The sequence below is a fragment of the Malaya genurostris genome, chromosome 1, assembly GCF_030247185.1.
Source record: "Malaya genurostris strain Urasoe2022 chromosome 1, Malgen_1.1, whole genome shotgun sequence".
Lineage (NCBI taxonomy): Eukaryota > Metazoa > Arthropoda > Insecta > Diptera > Culicidae > Malaya > Malaya genurostris.
The window spans coordinates 164,125,988-164,143,758 of NC_080570.1; the positions used below are offsets into that span (position 1 = coordinate 164,125,988).

Consider the following 17,771-nt stretch of genomic DNA (forward strand, 5'->3'; position numbering starts at 1 on the left):
GTGAATTCTATATCATTTTCAAGAGTATTTTCTAGCAATCCATGGGAAAAAAATTGTTCGATTTTTTTTAAATTGTTTGAAGAAATTCTGATAGCAAAACTCGGCCCATCAGCTCCGATCTCCCCTAGAGTTTTGGTAGAATTCTATTATGATCTTCTGATCGAATTCTCTTGAGAAAACTCCCGAACCCGATTTGAATAACAAATTTGGAGAGGTTTTCGCTAAGGGTCTCAGTCGAAGTCGAACGTGCACCGAACCATTGAGACGTACTAGAAACAGTAGATCCATGAATGTCAGCTGCTGGTGATCCTAGCTTACCTGAGTGCTTCCGGATTTATCTACTTTGACACAAAAACAACAACGTTGGCTTCGTACCACTCCCTCGCCGAACTCGAGTAACGGCACGATGCCAGATCTTACCAAAACAGTTTATCACCTTCTTGGGCAGAAGGTCCTTTTGAAGGTGCAGGTGTTTTCCTTATAAATACGGCCATTGCCAGTTGGGAAAATTTCGGATATGAAAAAAAATTGAAACAGCGCACGCTTTGAGAATACTTGCTTTGTTCAATATTTTCTGTCATTTTACATAGTATATATGTACAAAGTAAACTGTACTCAGTTCAATGCGTATATATTACAAAATATATACGGGTTGGGTTCGTTTGTTCCAACAATTTGAACAAAACAAAAACTGTTATTGTTTAGTTATAGCGTTATGCAAAATGGGATTAAGTATGTGAGTTTTGCCTTCGTTTGAATGAATATACGTGTTTCAGTGTATGTGTGAATTCGTGGCTTAAATTTAACATTACATCAGTACCGGATAGGGGGGCGGGATGGGGGGAATGAAGAATATATATACCAACTATCGAATAAGATTGTTGCACAACTCTGCGTTTTGTTCTGTGTTTTCCTGAAACTGGAATAACTCATTTCATTCTCAATTGATGCACTGTGAGTGAATAGCGCACATATTGATAAAAAAAATATGTTCCGAACGCACGCATGTGAATATGATGATAGATAGTAGTAGTAGGCTATGAAGTCGACTATGATGTAAGTGCTTGCACATTTTCTAAATGTTTCTTTGTATATAAATTGTTGAATTTCATTCCTTGGGACAGGTTTCATCTTCCAGACTTATTTTTTTTCGTTTATTTTGAGATTGCGAACCATTAACTCCTAACGCAACAGAAATCAGTTTGCAGTTGATTTTTTTTCTCTCTCTATAATCAACTTCGTCTCTCTAGTATGGCAACACTGGATGAGTGGATAAGCAGCAAGCCTTGGCTGCGATCTAAACGTTTCAATTTTTTCATTCTTGCACAATAAAGTGTAGAGATTAGATGGTTTGAAAAAACTACTTGAGGTTTAGTTGGACGTGTTTTTGATAGTATTTTTTTGTTGTTGTTTCGGTGAAATGTTTAACTTTTCGAACAGTGATCGGTGGAAATCAGTAGATCCCAAACTTACCCGAAGGTTGTTCAATAGTTTCACTACTACAATTTAGGAATAACGTTTTCCCCACGAAACCGTCCGAAAAGCATAACATTACGCGGTTGTGTCGTTTTGCTTTCAACGGTTTTGTTTTCTAACGGAAATCCTATCATACCTTAAATTAACTTAAATTATTTTCATGATATTAGTACTGTTAACGAAATGTAAACGTTTTTTTTTTGTTCGTTTTCAATCTTTATGTGCTTCACGATTGTGGCATAATTTATAATAAATGTATAAAATTAGTATTTGGTATATTTATCGATATATAATCAGAATAAGTTACTTTATTTTTGTGTTCGATATTTCCAATGAGTTTTTTAAAGGTTTTTTTTATCCTTTTTTTTCTTACAAAACGAAATGCTTCGAAGTGCCACGTTGAACAGGCGATTATTTTAATTCTTTTACCCTTAATTAACCCTCGTTGTTGGACGCCAACGAGTTTTGCACAACCTAGTAGGGAAAAAATAAACGGAACAAATCTGTATCAAGTAGTTTTGAGGTTGCACCAAATTGGACTTCGATAGAATTCGTGTTCATAGTTTAAGTGAAATTTGCTCGTTCCGGAGAGAATTCTCTTTCAGCGTGTTATGCCACCTGTCTAACAAAACTGTCGAGTTGCAAATATGATTTATTTGTTTATTTAAAGGTGACCAGTGAAGCACAACAAAATAAGCAATGCTAGCTAGAATTGAATGATCGACCACAACTCTCTCGTCAGTACTAAACTGGATCCAATAATAAAGCCGATCCAATAATACAGGGAGAAGTGTGTTTAAAATTGAAACTGTAAAAAAAATCAACTTATTTTGGCTTGAAACTATTTTGAAATCAATTTAATCAATGAGCAGTTTTTTCAAGAATAATACAGTATTATTGCTGAGAATACAAATCTCATGAGAAAGGCATCATCACAGGTAAGCGGGACATTTTACCGAAAGCCGTTTCGTCGAAAGCCGTTTCGTCGGAAGAGGCGGTCTCTTGCATACAAACCTGTAACCGCCAAGTTTGTCCGGTCAACCCAAAACTGGGTTTCTTCTAGTGGCTAATTGTCAACAAGTTTCCTTGAGAACTCCGTTCTGAGGTTCATGAATCAATCTTTATTCAAGAAGTACAATTGTAGGTCAACAAAACGGACGTTAACGTATTATCATTCATTTGTGTTCATTTTAAATCAATTCCATTTATAATACTAAGGCAATTGCAGAAATCGGCGAAATGACATTCGGAGGTATCTGCGAGGTAGTGAAGGAGTTTGCTTACCTCGGATCCTTATTAACGACTGACAAAAATGTGAGTCGTGAAATACGAAAACGCATCATCAGTGGAAGTCGTTTCTTCTATGGGCTCCAAAAGAAACTGAGGTGCAAAATCCCGAGTCTGAGTTCAAATCCAGGTTCAGAGTCCAGGTCTAGAATTCGAGTCTAGACTCATTGTTCATGTTTAGGCGCAGAATTCAGGTTCTGAAACCAGGGGTGGAAACATGTAAGGTGATAAGTGACTATCACCTCCTGGTGATAAAGAGGTGATCACCAGAATGTTTGGAATCACCGAAGGTGATCACTTTTACTATCACCATCACCGGTGATTGAGCCAACTTCACTCCATTTATCACCTGTCAAGAAACGTCAATTTTTCAGGAGTAAAATATGAATGTGGCGTATACCCATATAATATTTCAAAATCTAAATTTTTATTCATATAGTTTTCAATCCTTTTCATTAAAAATGATTCTCTTCCGTCTAGACAATTGGGTCGAGACTAATGGCTTACTTTCAGATACACAATTTGGTTTCCGCAGGGGCAAAGGAACGAACGATTGTCTAGCGTTGCTCTCAACAGAAATTCAAATGGCATTTGCTCGTGAAGAACAAATGGCATCAGTTTTCTTCGACAACAAGGGGGCATTCGATTCAATTTCCATTAAAGTTCTATCGGAGAAGTTGCATCAGCATGGTCTTTAACGCTGAGTCTTGAAGTGCTGGCGCTGAAAACAGATTCCGGGATCTCTCATATCGACTGCTAATCCGATGCGACATCTTGAATCCGATGATGATAAAAAACTTTGAAAAGCTTGTCGAGCTTAATTCACAGACCCGTTTTATGTCCTTGTATTTTGACTACATGGCTCAGAATATAAATCCTTCTTCGTTTGTTCCCAATCGTGTTCATTTTGTGGATACTTCTAATTCTACTGTGTTTTTCGACACATCCATGAAAGAAGAAATTCGTGGAATCCCGGATCCTGTACGCCCTCAAGAGATCCCAAAAATTTTTAATAATAAATTTAAAGAAGTCGACTGTAATAAAATGTTTTACACTGACCGATCATATCTCGACGGGTCCACTGGCTTCGGTATATTCAATGTAAATTTCACCGCTTCCTATAAACTCAGTGATCCAGCTTCAGTTTACGTCGCAAAACTAGCTGCAATTCAGTGTACCCTGGAGATCATTGACACTCTGCCCACAGATCACTACTTCATTGTATCGGACAGTCTCAGTTCCATTGAGGCTCTTCGTTCAGCGAAGCCTGGAAAGCACTCACCGTATTTCCTGGGGAAAATACGGGAACAATTGAGTGCTTTATCTGCAAAATCATGCCAGATTACCTTGGCTTGGGTCCCCTCACATTGTTCCATACGGGGCAATGAGAGGGCGGACTCGTTAGCCAAGGTGGGCGCACTAGAAGGTGTTTGCGGTGAGGGTTATCATGACATCGAGCATGTTGTTTGGAGGTGTGTCGAGTATTGTGATGCCAGGTCCCAACTCATAGGTTCCCGTCGGGCCCGAGGTATACCACCAATTCGTACCAATCCGCGACGTCTTGGCAACTCGGAATCTTCCTTATATGACTTTCATCTACAACTTCTTGAAAACTATCAATGCTCAACTTTAGTTCTCTCCCTATTTCTTTCTCGTCTACAGCTCTATCACACTCTTCTCTACGCTGCTGAAAGTATGACCTGAAAACTACCCAAAAACGCCACATCAACGTCAGAGCACACTAACAACGCATCCCAGCCAAGGATAATCTCTCTCGTTACAATCTGAAGAACGCGAAGTTCCAGAAAACTCTAAAAAAATTGTGCCACAAACTGCGCATAAACAAATAAAAAAATTCACTTGTTGGTTTTATTTAGTGCCGATTTTTATTTTTCAATGGAAATCAATGTCACAGTCGGTTATTTGGGATAAATTTGCTAGCTTTGAAATGACACGAATTGGTAGATTTTCTTGATGTTTCACAACGGATGGCATTCCTCTCGAATGAGAAAGATCCGTTAAATAATTTCTTGTATAGTTTTCATTCACTTTACGATTATGGCATTTCACAGAGCTTTCAAATGCTAGTTCCATTTTGGAAATTTTACCCACCGGTACTACGAATATCCACTATGATTAGCAGCAACTAATTGTCCAAAAATATTGCCTTATTTAGTTCAACTCACAAGAAGAAAATTAAGAACGCAGTTTAATCTTTTTTACTCGTTCAGTTGAACGAGACTGATATGTCGCCCACTAAGTCACGGCCATCTAATTCTACTGAAAATGTTAGCATAGATTTTTTATGTTGTTATAAACTTTGTCTACATTTCACTTTTCCAGAAAGCAATTTATCTTTGACTCTACGAATACCCCAATGATATTCCTTCAAGTAATAATTACAACATAAATGAATTGATTTAATTGATAAATACTACCGTTCATTCTATGAATTCTTTAAACAATACAAACTAAGTTACTTTTCATTTTGGTATTTAATTTTTACACACAGAATCAGTGCGAATTTTATTAAAAAATCATTCACTCCGACCAATTTTGGTAGGTTATGTTTATATCAGTGGCTTAAAATTTACCTAACATACAATAATTTATAAAGCCACTTTTCAAAAAATCAAATCACTACTAAAAGTAATAACTAAATTACTATCACCTCCATTTTGCCATGAAGGTGATTAAATCGTGGTGACTATCACCTTACGTAATGCCAACATTTGATAGACATGATTCCAAATTTTCAAAAGTGATAATCACTTGGTGATAATCACCTTAAATGATTCCATCCCAGGTCTCCAATTTAGGTCCAGAATCCCTGTATAGAGCTCAAGTACATTGTCCAATCCAGAATTCAGTTTTAGTACAGAGGTCCAGAATCCTGGCCTAGAGTTTAGGTCCTGAATCCCGTTCAGAATTCAGATCCAAGTCCAGAATTCAGGTCCAGAATCCTGACTCAATTCCAGAATCCAGGTCTAGAACCCTAGTACAGATTCAGATCCAAAATTCAGGTTCAGAATCCATTTCTGTATTCAGGGTCTTCAGATCCAGATCTAGAACCATGATTCTGGCATACATTCCTGAATTCAGATTCAGGATCCAGGCCTAGAAGTCGGGTCTAGGTCCATTATTTATGTTTGAATGCAGAATTCGGGATTTGAAACCAGAATCCTGTCTCAAGTCTCGACCAGAACTCAAGTCCAGGTTTAGTTTAGGGGTCTAAAATCCTAGTCTAGAATCCAGATCCAGAACTCAGATCCAGAATCAAGGTCCTGGTCCAGAATCCCAATCAGAATTTGAATCCGGGTCTAGAATTCAAGTACAGGTCCGAAATCTCGAATTCAAATTCATGATGCTGGTATAGAAACGAGGTCCAAAAATCCCGTTCAGAATTCAGGCTCTGAGTTCAGATCCAGGCTCAGAATCCAGATCTGAAATTCGTGTCTTGGTTCATTGTTCATGTTTAGGTTTAGGATCTGAAACCAAATTTAGGATCTGAAACCAGAATCCTGACTCAAGTCTAGACCAGAGTTTAGTTTAGAGGTCCAAAATCCTAGTCTAGAATCCAGATCCAGAATTAAGATTCTGGCCCAGAATCCCATTCAGAATTCAGGCCCAGAATTTAGAATCTAGATTTAGGGTCTAGAATTCATGTACAAGTTCTGAATCTAGAATTCAAATTTAGTTGAAAGATCCAGAATCCTGGTCGAGAAACGAGGTCCATAATCCCGGCTCTGAATTCAGATCCAGGTTCAGAGTCCCGGTCTAGAATTCGAGTCTAGACTCATTGTTTATGTTTAGGCGCAGAATTCAGGTTCTGAAACCAGGTCTCCAATTTAGGTCCAGAATCCCGGTATAGAGCTCAAGTACAGTGTGCAATCCAGAATTCAGTTTTAGTACAGAGGTCCAGAATCCTGGCCTAGAGTTTAGGTCCTGAATCCCGTTCAGAATTCAGATCCAAATCCAGAATTCTGGCTCAATTCCAGAATCCAGGTCTAGAACCCTAGTACAGATTCAGATCCAGATTTCAGGTTTAGAATCATGATTCTGGTGTACATTTGAGAGTCCGAATCCGGTCTAGAATTCAGGCCCAGAATTCAGATTCAGGATCCAGGCCTAGAGGTCGGGTCTAGGTCCATTATTTATGTTTGAATGCAGAATTCAGGATCTGAAACCAGAATCCTGACTCAAGTCTAGACTTTAAGTCCAGGTCTAGAAACCAGATCTGGAACTCCAAATTCAGGTTTAGTTTAGAGGTCCAAAACCCTGGTCTAGAATCCAAATGAGAAATGCCATTCAGAATTCAGGCCCAGAATTTAGAATCCGGGTCTAGAATTCAAGTACAGGGAATTCAAATTCATGATCCTGGTCTAGAAACGAGGTCCAAAATCCCGTTCAGAATTCAGGCTCCGAGTTCAGATCCAGGTCTAGAATTCGGGTCTAGGTTCATTGTTCATGTTTAAGTTCAGAATTTAGGATCTGAAACCAGAATCCTGACTCAAGTCTAGACCAGAGTTTAGTTTAGAGGTCCAAAATCCTAGTCTAGAATCCAGATCCAGAATCAAGATTCTGGCACAGAATCCCATTCAGAATTCAGGCCCAGAATTTAGAATCTAGATTTAAGGTCTAGAATTCAAGTACAGGTTCAGAATCTAGAATTTATTTATTTATTTATTTTGTTAAATTCCGTCCATCTGACCAACATGGCCTTAATGGAACTGTCTAATTCTAAAAACGAACAAACAAGAATAAATATATAGTGGTCAAGTAATAAATTACGGACGGACTGATAGTAGACGCCGACGGAAGCTGTTAGAAGTCGATTGAAGTCGAAGTGCTCGGAGACCTCGTTGAAGTAGCGAATTGAATCAGCTAGAGAGCTATTTGTAGCGTTGTTTTGTGAACTGCGGAGTCTCAAACAGTAGAGTCCTCGGTCGAAGTGAGCGGGCAGGAGCATATAGGTTGAAGGTAGCATTTGATGCATTCCTTCTATCAGTTAGGGTACCGAGACCCAGTAAACGACAGCGGTCGGCGTACAGTGGCAGGTTGCGTGGATCACTCCATGGCAGGTATCGCAGTACATATCCACACATCCTGATAGGGACTCCAGACAACAGAAGCAAATTCAAGCAACGAGCGAACCAAGGAACAATACAAGGCCTTGAAACAAAGCGGATCACGGAACTCACTCGATATCTTGAACATGAATCCAAGTTGACGATTCGCTTTGTCGATCGTAGTTAAGAAGTGCCGAACGTATGTAAGCCTTTCATCCAACACGTTACCAAGGTCCTTGACGTGGTCGACACGTTGAAGCGGGGTCCCAGCAATATTATAATCAAATGGAACTGCAGTCCTGGTCCCTCGAAAGCTGATTCCAGAACATTTGGCGACACACAAGACCATCATATTACGTTCGCACCAGTCGTTGAAGATGTACAGGAGGTTCTGCAGTTCTCGGCAATCAGCTTGGTTACGAACGACGTGATAAATTTTGACATCATCTGCGAAAAACAGTTGATGAATAGTGAGAAGAGTAATGGACCCAGTGTGCTGCCCTGCGGAACTCCTGAACAGTTGGACAAGCAGTCAGAAGAACTTTAGTTGAAAGATCCAGAATCCTGGTCTAGAAACGAGAATTCAGATTTAGTACAGAGGTCCAGTATGCTGGTTTATAGAATTCTGGCTCAATTCCAGAATCCAGGTCTAGAATCCTAGTACAGATTCAGATCCAAAATTCAGGTTCAGAATCCCTTTCTGAATTCAGGGTCTAAAATGCAGGTTCAGAAATCAGATCCCTTTGGTAATATGGTATCTTGTCCAGGTTCCAGATTTTAGTCCTAGGCCTGGATCTCGGCTTAGTTTCGGACCAGTAATATGGTAAGTCCAACTGCTCATTTGCATTTTAGAAAAAGGCCCTCTACATCGTTAAACATCGAAGAACGACCCTTTGCACGAATTCACATCACTCGGTTATGTCTCTGATATTACTCATCCGCCTTTCCTGTTTCGAAGAAAGTACTGAACATTCGGGAGAGCACTCAAATGATTCCAAAGCAGGAAAATTAGCCTTTTTAACGATTACAGGCCACTAATCTATGCGTATGCTTTAGGATCCGCCTGAAAATCATGTTAGTGGTAGTTGGTTGAATTTTGAAAAAAGCGGCTGTATAATTCTTCAATGAAGCAACGACAGGCCAAACTTGAAACCTTGAGTACCCGTATTTGAAACAGGTTTTCGCTGCATTTTTTTCCACTCCTACCTTCGATTATGCATTGATTTGCATCATTGAAACACAAGATTGCAAAATTGTTGCCTAATAAAAGTCTAGAATAAAATCACCGAGAAACTTATGATCTGGCAAGGAATTTTTAGCTTCGGCTTCAAATACAGACGATGGATTTTAGAATCTGCAAAAGTGAGTAGTATGATGCATTTGAGTCTTTGATTCGGCAACCAGAAACCAGCCCCCGGAACTTACTGAGGGATCGTTCCATGGAGCTTGGCGTCAACGCTAATGCATTTTTAATAGAAAACCATGTTTTGCAGGTTACATAAGGAAATCGAGATTTTGAATAAACAGATCGAACTTTTGTTACATTCTGACGGTGATAAGATTAACTCGAAAATCATCCGAAAAATAACTTCCACTGAAATAATTGTACTCAGTTGATACAAGATAAACTATTCAAAGAGAAAAATATGATATTTCAAAAGCGAATTACTTGATGAAAACGAATTCTATCAATTGCGGTTGGAACCCAATTGGCACCCTCAAAATATTCCTGACTATAATCGAACTCCAAATAAAAAAATAATAATAATAAACAAAAATCGAGAAATATTCCTAGCACGATATCAATGTCATAACACTTTCCATACAGATCATGAAACAAGAGAAACCCAAAAAATAACATTCAAAGAAAAAAAAACTTAAAAACAGCAACCACTCTTACCACCACGGCCACTAAGGAAGGTTGCACCTCCTCCTACTCCTCCTCCGACACCGGCAGCAGTCCCGATAATGGCAGCGGTGCTTCGACTGCTTCGTCTGCTGCTGTTACTGCTGTTGTTGTTGTTGTTGTTGCTATTACGGGACCGTCGCCGGCGTGGAATAAAAATCCGCCTGAACGACGCAACGATCGACCCTAATCATGATATTACGCAGCTATTTCGCATGCTGCCACCCACACTGCTGATGGCGCTACTCCGGTGCAGCTTCAGGTGACCGGCGGGTGTTTTACATTTGAGGTTCTTTGCGTTGGACGCCGGTGCCGTGTTGTGATGCAGAACCGTGCTGAGACACTGGGACGACGTCAGAGCGTACGATTTCAGGTAGGACTTTACCGACGGGGGCAACGGAAGTGTATCGATGGCATACACGCTGGTCCGGCGAACGATTGTTCGACAGCAAAGCTCCTGAAGTGACAGAACCTTGTTCGAGCGCCAGATCCGCTCCATACCATTCCGATGGAGAGCCATTCGAGCTAGTTCGGAAAACGATTCTCGTATGTTGAAATCGCAGAGCGGGGAAATCTCAAAACACGCCATCTTGTTACGGGAGGCGTACAATTCCGCTTGTTTGGCTGCTACTTGTCGTTTAAAGGCCAAATGCAATCTATTTCCAACCAGCACTTTCGGGACGCCCGGAGCGTGTTCTTCGACCTCCTTCAACCAACGACTCAATCCATCGAAGCTCCATTTGTTGGTTATGTCGTACACCAGAACGATACCCTGAGCTCCCCGCGAATAGGACCGGATAATGGTACAGAATCGACCTTGACCAGATGTGTCCCAGACTTGCAACTTCACTCGCTTTCCGTCTAGTAAAATTGTAGTGGTTTTATAAGCGGCTGCAATCGAAGAAGAAATCAAAACAAAAGTTATTAAACAAGAACCTTACCATGATTTTCAAGCATAAAAATTTAATTCAAAATTGTGACGCATTTTATATTGCATCACAGTAGTCTCTGCCAAATTATTTGACATTCCTCAGATATGCAAATGAAAGGTAATCTTATGGCGTTTTCGTTTTTAATTTGCACTACACCGGTGCAGTGCTACACTGAGGCATGAATAAACCCTATGAAATTTGTCGACCCGTATCGGTCCGATCATCGGCCCGATTATCGGACCGATTGAGCACGATATGAGGCCGATCGTAGCGCTTCCATCGGCCCGTCATCGGACAATTCTGCACCATTTGCATCAACCGCGTCGTCCTAAGAAAGCTTTATTTTTACATTATGTATCGCTAGAGAAACAGAGCGAAGGAATATCAAACAAGGCATTTTCAAGCCGACGTCTTCCCGATAGGGTGTGAAATAGTGTTAAACATTCTTTTGTTTCGATCATAGAGGCTTTAACCTTAAGGTCATTCGCCTCTTAGGGCCAGAAAAACTCTGGCCCTATGTTCGGAGTTGAAAATCCAACCCTGATATATCCCATCCTCTGTGTATAAGACATCCGCTCTCTGCTTTGGTATTTCTTCACTCTTTTGTTCTATCGATACACTATGTAAGCTTGAAACGCAGTCAAAAGCTTTCTTGCACGATGCGTCCGATGCTCGGATTTACTGGGAACGAACAAAAATGACGAAAACATAAACAGTAACCATTGACTACAATTAACGATTCCATTGCACAGAGCTACACCAAACTTTTGATGAGTGCTACACCAGTGGTATCGGTGCAGAAACAGTGTAGCACTGGTGTAGTGCAATTGGTAAAAACGAACGGTTTAGGTGCAGCTTTCGCTACACCGGTGTAGTGCAATTTAAAAACGAAAACGACATTAGTAACCCGAGTATACTGTATTGATTGTAAAAAATTCTTTCCCAATAATCATAAGTGGTTCCAGTTTTACCGAACCGATACTCACTACTTCCACTGCAGAATGGGCTCTCCGACGAGCCATCGTCCAGTCCGGAAAGAATCTCATGCTTCCCAACGTCACTGTCGCCAACGAGCAGCACCTTCAGCAGATAGTCGTATTCTTTTGCCATCGCACCAATTGACAGTTCTGGTGTCCTACCGTGTTCCGCGTTCACTTGCTTGCCGTTCTGTTGCACAGAAGCTACCAGGAAACGAAACGATAGCGATAATCAAATGAACGAACGTGACAGTTGCATCATTTGCACCCGCTGTTACGTACCTTTGATAAGGCCTCCAGTCGGCCTCCCGTAGCCATAGAAACGGGTCCCTTATTCACTGTCCAGAACGCTCCGAAGCACAATTCCGCCTTCGAATTTTACTGCAAAAAACAGTAATCATCAGTAATCAACACGAAACAAAAAATGAATGACAGAGGAAAAGGAAGAAAAGGTACGCTCTAAGCAAAAATTTAACTTTGTGAATAAATTAAAATGCAAGGTCACAAGAAGAGTTACGTTTGCTCGCTGCAAAGACTGCGACCGAAGAATGTCGGCTTTTCGATGAGTACTGCCGAACGACAAAATATAATGATCAAATAAAATAACAAACACACAAAGGCGAATTGATCGGACCGAAGCAGTTTACCGTGTGGGACGGCGTGTGGGTGGGTGGTTAAGGGTTGGAAGGCGGCTCTTGTCATATACCTGTAGCGAAACCAAAAACCCGTTTTCCTGTTCTTCCTTACTATGTGCGTGTGGTGAATAGATCAGTGTTCGACGAGACGATAGTTTGCGAAATAGTTTCAGATCCTAACAAGCTAGAGAAGCCGCCGAAATTTCGGCAAATATCCTTCCGCTGTCAGTCACTAGACAAAATTTTCTGGCTTCGCAGGGGCACCTGCAGACACCACAAAATGATTGCTTTCACTTTTACCACTCGACTGACAACTTCGAACTATTAGTTTTTGTAATAAAAAAAACTGTTTGTATGATTTGTGATAAGTTAAAACACACGTTCAGAGATAGAATACATAAAACAACTTTGATTGAACTTTTGTTTCCGTCACTATGGCTCAAAACTTTCGAAGATTGATTGTTGAATGTTTTTTCCTCCTGCTGCAAGATCCGTTCGTTCTCGTATTGCGTTCTTCGCTTCACACCTTCCAAGAGACTCTCTTGACAGCAGGGATACCAGATATTTTCATAGAAAATCTGTATTCTTTGTATAAAAAATCTGTATTAATCTGTATTCAGTAATAAAATGAAATTCTTACAACAAAATGATGATAAAAGATGTTTTTCCAATAGATTGTGGTTGTAGGATGGTAAATGCGATTCCATATATTTATCTAGTTTGAAATTGATGACTTTATAACTTGACATGGAATTTCAACGCCCAATATGCAACGTCAAGTCGGTTCATACAACTCTCAGTTTGACAGTAAAGTTTCATGAAGCCATTACTTCCTTAAATAAAATACTGTCTCTGAGCGTATCTGAAAAATCATCTTTTCTGTTAGTTTTTCATTCATTTGGCTTCTCCAATATATGTTTTCACTCAGTCATTGAAAGAAATTGAATATCAGTTCAAATTGGTTTCAAATTATAATATAAATGGATTTTACAGATTTTCATATTAATTTGTGATTTGTCCGTTGATTGATAGACTTTTATATCGTCACTGGAATCAAATACTAAAAGATAGCTCAGACAGAAAAGTTAAATTTGTTCTTTCTTACTTTTTGTGACATCTGTATAAATCTGAATAAAATTTAGAAAATCTGTATAAAATCTGTACTCTGTATTAAATCTGTATGCGTATGTATAAATCTGTATAATACAGATAAATCTGTATAAATGGCATCTCTGCTTGACAGCTGTCCGTAATGGATTGTCAATATGAAACGTCAGGGTCAGTGGTATCACGATATACACGCTTAGATATACTGACTCAAATAATACAAACCGCAGATACTCAACAAATTGAGTAATGAATCCGAAAGTTTGTACGAAGTTTGATCAGTGTCGCTGATCAGTAAACAAAACATTTGACGAATTTCAGTGATTGTTTCATTAATTTGATAACAACTTTTTTCAATTCACCAAGAGTCCAAAATACAAAATACCAATTTATAAAATATCAATGTTTTTAAAGAGCCACAACTATTATATTACCGTCTCAAACCTTTTACTTCATCTAATAAATTAATAAAATTAGCTTATAGAGCTGTCCTTTACAGTAGCCTTACATCCAAAAAGCCTATGGTCTTGGCGGATTACACACTGACAGCATCATGTATTCTGTTAACTGACTCATAAGATTTGCTTAGGAAATAGTTTTTGGAATTGAAACCATTCCAGCTCAAACTGATCATCTCAACAACATGGTAGCCATCATTGCCGGCACATCAGGGAAGAATAGAGCATAAGGAGAAGAGAAAATGTCTATGGTTTACCTACTTTCCGGAAGGACGACGACTCATCATTCTCTTTCATTGATGTCACTGAGTTCACTAGGGACCCTTGCACGATCACTAAAAGTGTAAGGGTCGCTTTATCATTATTACTAGAAAATAATGTCATTTTTAATGAACTTGTAAAGGTAGTAATAAATAATTCTCCATACAAATTGGGAATATCATTACTTAGTCATCATTTAAAATGACATTCATAATCCTCATCCGCTACTAGTTCCATGTAGTCACCAATTTAACACACGGATTCAACAACGGTAATGATGAACAGTGTTCATTGGATTACATTCTCACTGAGAGAAAAATTGATGGTTCTAAAGTACATTTATGACCCATTTGTTGTTTGGCGATTTGAATTATGTTCTATATCATCTATACATAAATACGATAGACTTTTATTACTCATTTTCAGATCGTACACACTAAGATTTAATTCATTTGTTCGGTAATATTTTTGACGAGAACTTTCGGTAATCTATAGAAATGACAGATATTTTGGTATATAAGTTTGATTTTACAATAATTATGAAAAAAATTTTACCGGACGATCAGTTTTACGTAAATTTTCATTCCAGAATTATGTAAATATATATACAATTGATACGGTAAATCTGAATAGTTGCCGAGTACGGTAAAAATCATACTGTCCGTTTGGTAAAGTTATCTTCTAACAACCGAACTTCTGTGAAAACTGATTGTCATGAAACTAACTGTCAAACAGTTAAATATTCAGTAAGCGTCTTTTTATTAATCAAACGAATTTTTTTTTTGAAGAATGGATCGAATGGATTGAGGTACAGGTGCTAAAGTTTTTAAAACTTTAGAGCCATTAAAAACTTTTTTTCTACTTATAGGCAGAAAATAATTTTGTATCACTTGTCCACTTGCTGCCAACACAAATCGTTCAAGGGTAATTTCTGGTGGACTCGACGGATTGTGCAGTGTTTAGAAAGGCGCTCATAATTCCGGTCAGCCCGGACATTCGACACTTTTTAAATTTTTCGTGTAATCAAATCATTTTCTTCATTCGTTTTTGTGAATTTGTGTTGGTTTTTGAAATCCGAAAGTTACCGAACTGATTACCGTACGTTCAGCTGTCGATAATTCGATAAAAAAAATTACCGAATACTGCAAAATTTTCTAAGTTTGTATGCACAAGTTTTGAAGCAACAAAACAGAATTGATGAATAAATTTTCTTCGCAATATAAATAAATAATAATAAATTTTATGCTGATTCTTCACTATGCTTTATGAACCTAATGAAAAACAATGTACTTGGCAGGAATATGCGCTTATAGTGGTTTTCAGAACGCTTTCGTGAAGTTAAAGTTTTATTGCAAGATTTATTATGCAGAATTGAAGACCGCTACAAGTATTTATTATTAATAAAAATGTTACTTGGGATATCTCGGTTTCATTTTCAAAGGGCTGTAGATTTTACAATTCTGTTTGGAAATCGAAGGTTTCGGGTATCATTTCATACAAAGAGTTGCACGATAAGAAATTATTCAAAGAGAAACTGTCACTTGCTCTTATGGCCATTTTAAATATCAACCGAGATATTTCTCTAGGTATTACTTTATACAGCACTCAAATAAAAATTCACGTTCAATTTACTTTAAAAATCACGTTAAACAGTTTCAAATGTCAAATTGAATATTTTACGTCCCGAAAACGTATGTTATGCGAGCATCCTCTTGAAATAATAGATAGTTTGTCCTCTAAAATGAATAGATATTAGATAGTTTGAAAACTCGCGAGAAATTTTTTAGTTAACATTTTTACTACGAAATAAACAAAATTACAATTTTGATTTTAATTAATATGTCAACTACACCGGTTTTGTCAACCTTACAAATCCACTCCCACGATGTTATCGGTTGCTGGTTGCTTAACTTCTATGCTTTTTTTCAGAATTAAATGTTTTTTTTATGATAAGAATCCTATTAATTTAAATGAAAAACTGAGAAAATCTTCATGTGACTTCAACCAATATTTACAATAACAATTCTCTGATCTCTAAATGTTATATGAACTGGTAGGTGAATGTGATATGAACACGACACTACATTTTATTTATCAATCACGTAACTCTTACTGGATTGTGCATCAAACAGGTTCTAAATCATTATAATAAATTCATTTCAATCAACTGCTTAAAATCTCGGCCTATAATTTCTTTCCAAAAGCGACGAAGACTCAGTAATTATTACTCTTCTCGAAATTGGAAATCTCGGAAAATAAAAAGTTTTGATATTTGCCAAGCACTCGTCTGTTCAAATCTCGGCAAAGTATTGCCGAGATTCGGGAAAAAATCTAAGTGATATGTTGCACAGATTTTAAAAACGGCACAGATTTCCGAAATCGATGACAGACAGGCAGTGAGCTACTAAAAATCTTCAAATTGCTAGAGAAAACGCAGTGAAAACGTCCTATAGAGGGTTTGAAAGTGGTAAGACCACTTTCTTGTCACCAAAATGATTCCGAACTGCTATGTTTTGCTATGAGTAGAATGCACAGACTAATTTTTTATTAGAACACAGATTTTAGAAAAAAAATGTCATTGCATCCTCACCTGCAGTACAGATCGAAAGATAATAATCACATCCATCATTCTTTGTGAAGAGGTTGGGAAGTCGAGAGTGTCATAATTAAGTAAATGTGCCCGACGAACGATCGAAACTTAGTTGTAGCCAGATATAAATAAACGACATGATAAAAAAAAGTAAATGCAATTTACATATAACATCTTTTCAAATGTTTGTCTTCATGTCTACTCAATATTTGGTTTTCCACCCAATTTAATGCTGAATGCGTTTTGCTAACTTTTGGTTTATTTAATTGGAACTGAGCTGTTTTTCCAAAAAAGGAGAATTTTGCAATAGAAAAGAAATTGAGTTTCTCATTCCATTGTATAAATCACGCCTTTTTTTGAGAACGGCCAATAAGCCATCCATCAACATTCATTTTGAAGAGTAATTTCGAATGACTCGGCACTCGCTGAGAGTAAGTCATAATAGTAAACGACAGAGAAAAATTTTCTCTTTCGTCTGGTGTTAAATTTAATACTCTATCTTTCATAGCTCGCTTGCAATTTCTTTCGAAAGTGGAAGTGACAGGTGGCTTATAGGCCGTTCTAAAAAATGTTTTAAAAATAAACAGTTTAATCTTGAAATTTTGATTAAGTGAAAATCTCAATCTTTAGAACTATTTAATTGGTAGGAGAAAAGGGCTACACATATTTTTCATATTTTTATTGTTTCCAATTTTTTACTACTGGAAGTGGTATATGAAAGGATTGATTATTCTATTGATTTTAATAAAACAGGAACAGGAGAAAGGTGGAAAAATTTGCATACGTTTAAAAACTAATCAAAATTCATCGAATCATCAAATATTGATAGGAAAATATATGATAATTCGTAAATAGGAATTAAAACCCAATTCAAAATATACATCGCAGTTTTTCAATGATTTAAAATTAAGTAAAACATTACTTTTCCTGCTTTTCGCAGTTTTATTATCTCAAATAAAAATTGTCCCCCGTTAACCGTTAGTTGTCCTAATGCCAAAGTTGACCTAACAGTAAACTGTCGCTCCGTAACATTATTCAGCAGCTCTCTCACTTTTAATCGCAGCTAGCTTGAT

General features: G+C 37.9%; 1 protein-coding gene across 3 annotated transcripts; it reads right to left on the reverse strand.

The window, feature by feature from the left end:
* Nucleotides 1-544: 544 nt before the first annotated feature.
* Nucleotides 545-12,802, reverse strand: LOC131426638 (ras-related protein Rab-40C). 3 transcript variants are annotated; one of them, XR_009229136.1, is made up of 5 exons: nt 12,354-12,802; nt 11,930-12,028; nt 11,657-11,851; nt 9,733-10,629; nt 545-1,950 (listed from the first exon to the last, which is right to left on the reverse strand). XR_009229136.1 is itself a non-coding variant. In XM_058589498.1 (4 exons), the coding sequence occupies exons 3-4, from the start codon at nt 11,778-11,780 to the stop codon at nt 9,929-9,931; spliced, it is 825 nt and encodes a 274-aa protein (XP_058445481.1). In that variant the 5' UTR covers nt 11,781-11,851; nt 11,930-12,028; nt 12,354-12,802; the 3' UTR covers nt 545-9,928. The 3 variants fall into 3 exon arrangements, 2 of the variants coding, with proteins under 2 accessions (XP_058445481.1, XP_058445482.1); XM_058589498.1 differs by having other exon boundaries at nt 545-10,629; XM_058589499.1 differs by lacking the exon at nt 12,354-12,802 and adding an exon at nt 12,165-12,299 and having other exon boundaries at nt 545-10,629.
* Between the last annotated feature and the right edge of the window lie 4,969 nt (nt 12,803-17,771).

What these genes read in the sequence shown, in the direction of transcription:
- LOC131426638 (XM_058589498.1), bottom strand. Translation starts at nt 11,780, where the DNA reads ATGGCAAAAGAATACGACTATCTGCTGAAGGTGCTGCTCGTTGGCGAC. An exon ending in CCCATTCTGCAGTGGAAGTA is followed by an intron (nt 10,630 to 11,656) that starts GTGAGTATCGGT and finishes CTTCGATTGCAG; the next exon opens with CCGCTTATAAAACCACTACA.